This window comes from Pteropus alecto, unplaced genomic scaffold (assembly GCF_000325575.1).
Source record: "Pteropus alecto unplaced genomic scaffold, ASM32557v1 C19361026, whole genome shotgun sequence".
NCBI lineage: Eukaryota > Metazoa > Chordata > Mammalia > Chiroptera > Pteropodidae > Pteropus > Pteropus alecto.
In genome coordinates, this window is record NW_006494604.1 from 1 (window position 1) to 7,022 (window position 7,022).

The following is a 7,022-nucleotide window of genomic DNA, read 5'->3' on the forward strand; positions in this document are numbered from 1 at the left end:
GGTTCTCCCCCACCCCCGCCACTCCCACACCTGGCCCTCCCGTTGTGCTTGCGCATCACTGGTCTTTTTGTGAGTCCCAGTTTCTCCTTCTTACAGGGATGCCAGTCAGCTTGGATTAGGGCCCACTCTGAAGACCTCATTTCGTGTATCACCTCTTTATTATTTACCGAGGTGGCCATATTCTAAGGTCCTGGGGTGAGGGCTCCAGTACATGAATTTGGGGGGACACAGTCCAGCCCATCAAAGCATCCGCGTGGAAAATGGTCTTTCGCTTGATTTGAAACAGTCCAGCTTCTATGGGCACTCACCTATGTATGGAGACTTTTCAAAGTGCGATGTGTTTATTACGGCACAGTCATTTTTCAAGTGTGCCTGCTCAGGTCACCCCAAGGGTACAGGAGAACATACAGTATCGCACCCAGTATGCGTGCTGACTGCTCATTTCTCCTGCCGTCCCCCTGCCCCCTCCACCTGAGGCACACTGGCCCGCTCGTCCCTAGGAGGTACCAGCGGGCGTGCCGCCATCCTATTTGCTGTCTGACTTGCTGGAACATTCCTCTCCTGACTCCCATATAGCTCACTCTGTCGTTCCTTCAGCTCTCACTGTCTCCCAGTCAGCGAGGCCTTCCCTGGCCTGCCTGTATTTCCCATCCAGCTACTCTGTTATCGAATCGCCATCAGACATGCCATACGTTATTTATTTGTTCACTGTCTGTGTCCCCACCAGAATGGTGTCCTAAGAGAACAGGGACTTTGTGTACGTTGCTGTTTTGTCCACTTCAGTGACGGTGGATTGAGCTCAGCACACAGTGATGAGTGAGTGACTCAGTCCCGGCATGGTCGGTGATGGCACCTTAGACGTTTTGTTGAAAAGTTTTCATTTATTAGTGGGTTTATCAAGACTGAAGCCAAGCCAAGAAAAGATGGTCAACAGTGTTACTTCTTAGATTATGAATTCACGTATGTCTTCATTGATAAATGATGTTTTCATTAACAGAAAACCAATGTCCTATGTTGCTTTTACCGGTCATTTCTCTCTCCTCCAGTAGGCTGGCATTCACTTGCGTGACGGGCACTGTTGAGTCAAGATGGTGGACACAGAAAGCCCAATCTGTCCCCTCTCCCCACTTGAGGCTGATGATCTGGAAAGCCCATTATCTGAAGAATTCCTGCAAGAAATGGGAACCATCCAAGAGATTTCTCAATCCTTGGGTGAGGACAGTTCTGGAAGCTTTAGTTTTACAGAATACCAGTATTTAGGAAGTGGTCCAGGATCAGATGGATCCGTCATTACAGGTGAGTATGCTCTTTCTTAGAAAGCTTTATTTAGAAATGTTTTTCCGTAGAGAAAATTGTTCACTTTAGCTAGAAAAGGTGACATTCACTGCCGTGGGCCTTGGGGCTGTGGGTGTATCTCGCATCTCTTAGGATGCCCTCTTTTAAAACCCATACACAAATCAAGTAACGTTTGAAATTCAGTTAAGGCAACCAGATGCATTTTTCAAAAATGCCATGAATTTATATTTTTTTTAAAGCAGAGAACCCTATTGTAAAAAAAATGACTCCTTTTTGAATCTGGAAATGTATATGAACCATCTCCCCACTTCTTGCATTAAGAATGACAAGACAGATGAAACATGGGCTGTGCTCGGGTAATGTTACCTGTGGCATCACTGGGAAAGAAGACATCGGGAGACAGTTTGTCCTGCTCGGTGGCATTTCAGCCAACCCAGGATCATGTGGTATAAACTGCACCTCAATCTGAAGGAGGCTCTGTCTAGGTGGACTGGACTCCACAGGGCTTCTGGGCAGAGTGTGGCTTGGGTCAGGACTGAGGGCGTTGGATCGGGGCTGGCCATGGGGAAAAGCTCATGCTGGGAACGAGGCGTGTATGTGGGTTCCGGCTTTGAGAGGGCATTGAAGAAGGTCCTCCATGGCAGTGTTTGGTGACAGGTCTCAGGGTTCTGCCCTCTCCACGGGCCCCCTTGTTGAGGTCTTGGCCTGGATCACGTTTCCCCCAGCTGTCTTCTCGCTCATTCTCACTTCCAGGAAGATGGTTTTCATGGCAGTGCACTAGCTTTAGTGACCGTGGGAAAGGGAGCGTTGACACTGCTGGAAGCAGTGCACACGGGTGAACTCCGAGAGCCATCGAAAATATGTGCGCCCCAAAGCCCAGCACGCCCGCTGGGAGCAGTCGCTGAAAGGAGGCATGTGCAAGGGCCTGACTGCAGCCGTGTTTGTGAGAGCGAAGCGTAGGGAACAAGGGACGCGGAGCATCTTTTCACACTCTTATTTGCCACGTGTCTTCTTCGGTGAAGTTTCTGTTCAAATCTTGGCCCATTTTTAAATTGAGTTGTTTTCTCAATTTAAATAACTCTGTTGAGAGTTATCTGTCCATTCTGGAAACAAGTTCTTTATTAAACACCAGATAGATACATTTTTCTCCCAGTCTGCGGTTTGTCTTTTCTTTCCCTTAACAGTATCTTTTAAAAAGCCTAAGTCCTTAATTATTCTGAAGTCCAGTATATCAATGTTTTTTTCTTTCATGGATCATGCTTTTTGTGTCATATCTAAGAAATCACTGCCTGATCCCAAATCACTCCTAGAAGTTTTATATTTCGAGGTTTAAATTGATATCTACGATTCACTGAGTTAATTTTTATATGTGGATCAAAACTCTTTTCTCTTTTTATATTTATAATTGTTCTAGTACAGTTTATGAAAAAGTCTGCTGTCTCCACTAAATTGCCTTTGTACCTTTGTCAAGAACCAACTGACCATGTACGCACAGGTCTATTTCTGGATTCTTCCTTCAGTTCCATTGTCTTCGTCTCATTTGATGCCAGTACCACAGATTCCTGATGACTGTAGCTTTATGATGGGGCCTGAAGTTAGGTAGCATAACCTCCCCAACTTTATTTCTTTTCTGAAGATGTTTTAAGCCTTTGAGGTCCTTTTCATTTCCATATTCATTTTAGAACTAGTTTGTCAAATTATAACAAAAAGCCTGCTGAGCTTTGGATTGGGTTCGTGTTGAGTCTATAGTTAATGTGGGGAGAATTGACATCTTAACAATACGAAGTCTTTCAAACCGTGAACTTATTTCTCTCTATTTACTTTAGGTCCTCTTTAATTTCACTCAGCAGCATTTTGTGGTTTTTAGCGTACAGGTCTTTCACGTTTTTTGGTCAGATTTATTGCTAAGTGTTTCATATTTTCGATGGTATTGTAAATGGCATTTTTCAAATTTCCATTTCTGATCTTTCATTGCTATTTAGAAAAAAATACAATTGATTTGTGAATATTGATCTTGTATCCCACACCCTTGCTAATCTGATTAGTTCTGGTAGTTTTTTACATAGATTCTTTAGGATTTTCTACATGGATAATTGTGTCATCTGTACGTGAAGGCTGTTTTCTTCCTTTTCGAGCTGGATGCCTTTTATTTTTTTTTGCCTTATCCACAGATTAGAACCTCCGGTACAATGCTGAACAGACACTTTGCCTCTGATCTTAGGGGAAAGTCTTTCACTGAGAAGTATGATGTTGGCTGTGGTTCTTCGTAGGTGTGCTTTATTAGGTTGAGGAGGATCCTTGCCAATCCTAGTTTTATGTGAGTTTTTATCAAGAATTGATGTTGGACTTTCGTCAGATACTTTTTCTGCGTCTAGTAAGATAATCAAGTGATTTTTTTCTTTTTTAGTTTATTAATGTAATGAGTTCTATTGTTTGATTTTCGAAGGTCGAGACCACCTTGCATTCCCATCATAAAACCCACTTGGCCATCATGTATTACCCTCTTTGTGTATCATTGGATTTAACTTGCTAACATTGTGTTGAGAATTTTTGTGTCTGTGTACGTGAGGTATATTGGTTCTAGTTTTCTTTTCTCGTAAAGTCTTTGTCTGGTTTTAGTATCAGATGACAATGCTGGCCTCATGGATGACTTAGGAAGTATTTCTTCATCTTCAGTTTCTTGGAAGTATTTCTGTAGAATTGATTTTCTTTCGTAAATGCTCGGTAGATTTCACAGATGAAACCATCTTTTCTTCTTTTTCTTCTTTTTTCGGTCTTATTTCTCTCTGTTTCATTTTAGTTTACTAGGCTACATCTTCAAGTCTACTAATCTTTCTTCCACAATGTCTGCTCTGCTCCTTTTCCCATTCGATGTGTTTTTCATGTCAATATTACAGTTTTCATCACTGGAAACATGATTTGGTTCTTTTTACACCCCCTGTGTTTGCCTAACATGTTCAGTCTTTCATCCAGTTTCTTGAACATTTAGGATACAATTATAATAACTTTTTAAAATATCTTGTCCACCAGATCTATCATTTGTATCATTTTTGGGTCAGTTTCAGTTCACCGATTTTCTCCTTATCATGGGTCATATTTTCTGCTTCTTCATGCAGTGTTGTAATTTTTTTTATTGGATGCCATGCATTGTGGGCTGTGTTAGCAGTGGATGTTTTTGTATTCCTATAAATTTTCCTGAGTTTTATTCTAGGATGCAGTTGAGTTACTTGGAAGATGTTTTATCCTTTCAGGTCGTGTTTGTAAGCTTCGTTAGATGGGACTATAGCAGCGTTGATTCTAGAGGTAGTTTTTCCTGACTGCTAAGGCAAAGCCCTTTTGGGTCCTTTACCAAACGCCCAGAGAATTCTGAGACTTTCCCACGGTGAGCGGCGACATCAGGGCTACATCCAGCTCCGTGCGAGTTGTGGGTATTATCCCCTCTGATCATATCAGGTTATTACTGGACTGTCTTTTCTCTTAGGCTCTCTAAGCCGACAGCAAGGACATATATGTATATATTCTAAACCTTGTATGTACACATATCTGTAACTGTTTCCATAGTTGGCCACCTTTATCCGTATTAAGGTAAGCCTGAGTTCATACTGGTATCTGGAACTCTCATCCATCATCCTAACCTCTTTTTGCTTATCCATATCCTCCCACTCCAAAAGTGAGAAACCCAGCTCCCACCATCCACCATTCTCTTAATTGTTCATTCCCAGTGTACATTCATAGCGATGTCGGACTTGTAAGCCATACCCCTGTTAGGTACTCTACCAGCTAACGGGCAGGACAGACAGTCGGTCTCTTTTGCCTTTAGTCTTACAGACTCTGCTCATTTCCAAGGTTCCTTTGGTCAGCGCCACCCCCACCATCTTCAGTGAGCTCGATTCATGCATAATACAGTTACATTCCATCCCGGGAGCCCCTGAGCTCCTGAATTACTTTTGTTTTATTTGCAACATTAAGGTTCACTCTGTACTGTAAAGTTCTGTGGGCTTTGACAAATAAGTTGTATCATGTAGCCACCATTACATTTTCATATGAATAGTTTCAGGCTTTCCAAAATCCCCTTCCGTTCACCTCTTCAATCCCATCTTCCCCATGCCCACCCCAGCAATGCATCTTCTTAGTATCGCTCTAGTTCTGCCTCTCCCAAAATGTCAGGTATTCAGAATCATAGATAGTGGAGGCTTTTGGGGCTGGCTCTTTGTTTATTCACTGACCTGTCAAAGGGCCTCTTGGTTGCTTCTGATTCAGGCAGTTAAGATTCATGTGTAGATTTCTGTGTGGATTTCAGTTTTCACATCACTTGGCTAAATATTTAGGAATGTAATTCCCATAAGACGTGTTGCTTCATAAGAAACTGCCAAACTGCCCTCCAAAGTGGCTGCACCATTTCGTGTTCCCACCAGCAGTGAATGAGAGTTCTCATGGCTCCACATCCTTGCCAGCAATTGGTGGTGTCAGTTTTTTGGATTTTAGCCATTCTAATAGCTATATAGTAATGTCTCACTATTGTTTCAGTTCATAATTTCATAATGACCAATGTGGAGCATCTTTTCATATGCTGACTTGCAATCTGTGTATCCTCTTCAGTAGAGTGTCAGTCCAGGCCTTTTGCCTATTTTTTGAATTGTTTTATTTCTGTTAAAAAGACTTCTTTGTATATTTTAGTTATAAGTCTTTTATCAAATGTGTGTTTTGCAATATTTTCTTTTAGTTTTCATTAACAGTGTCAACACTATCTTTTGCAGAGCAAAAGTTTTAATTTTAAGAATGTCCAACTTTATTTTTTCTTTCATGGATTATGCTTTTGGTGTTGCCCACATGGATTTTTATACTGCATTCTGGTACAATTTACTGAGTTAAAAATTGCAGAAAAGCTGGAAGGAAGCAGACAAAGTAACAAGTTCTCTAGGGCATGTCAAGTATGAGGACTTAGGGAGACCCATGGGGGGAGGTGTCTGTGAGACAAGATCTGTGGGTCCAGAACCCAGGGACAGATCGGCAGGTGCTTTGGCAATGGCAGCACGGTGGGTAGTCCTAAGAGCGCAGAGGGAGTGGGAGGGCCCAGGACAGGGGCCGACTCAGGATGGAAGCTCTGCCTACTAGCTGATGCCTTCCCACTGAAAACCTCTCATGCGAAATCCTGTTCTCATCAACAATTGAGACATAGGCTGGGGATGCCTTGAAAACTCATCAACCTTTGCTGTCTGTTCTCAGACACCCTTTCACCGGCTTCAAGTCCTTCATCGGTCACTTATCCCATGGCTCCTGGTAGCGCCGATGAGTCTTCCAGCGCAGCATTGAACATTGAGTGCAGGATCTGTGGGGACAAAGCCTCAGGCTACCATTATGGGGTTCATGCGTGTGAAGGCTGCAAGGTATGGGGCCCTGGAGGAGGAGAAAGGGGTTCCTTTTATTTTACTCGCAAACGTTCGTCATTACAAAAATAGATCTGCTAAAAGCCGAAGGTAAGAATCTGACCTCAGTAACAGATCAGTTCCTCTCTCCAGAGTCTTTGACAGATTGCTGGGCTGCACTTTGTAAATAACTTAGAGAAAAGTATTCTTTAAAGGACAGTCAACCAGCTTCAGAGCGATCCCTTCATTAGGGTGCAAGGTCAGAGCTTTTCTCTCTACCCTCGTAGCGTCAGGGAGGACAGCGGGGCTCACAGCCAGCAGACATGCAGTGCCTCGCTCAGCATCCCGCAGCACACACTG

At 43.0% G+C, this 7,022-nt stretch overlaps 1 protein-coding gene across 1 annotated transcript; it reads left to right on the top strand.

Annotated features, from left to right (window-relative positions):
- Positions 1 to 1,047: 1,047 nt before the first annotated feature.
- Positions 1,048 to 6,965, top strand: LOC107196656 (peroxisome proliferator-activated receptor alpha-like). Its single transcript, XM_015599476.2, has 2 exons — positions 1,048 to 1,296; positions 6,523 to 6,965. The coding sequence occupies exons 1-2, from the start codon at positions 1,089 to 1,091 to the stop codon at positions 6,753 to 6,755; spliced, it is 441 nt and encodes a 146-aa protein (XP_015454962.2). The 5' UTR covers positions 1,048 to 1,088; the 3' UTR covers positions 6,756 to 6,965.
- Positions 6,966 to 7,022: the final 57 nt, after the last annotated feature.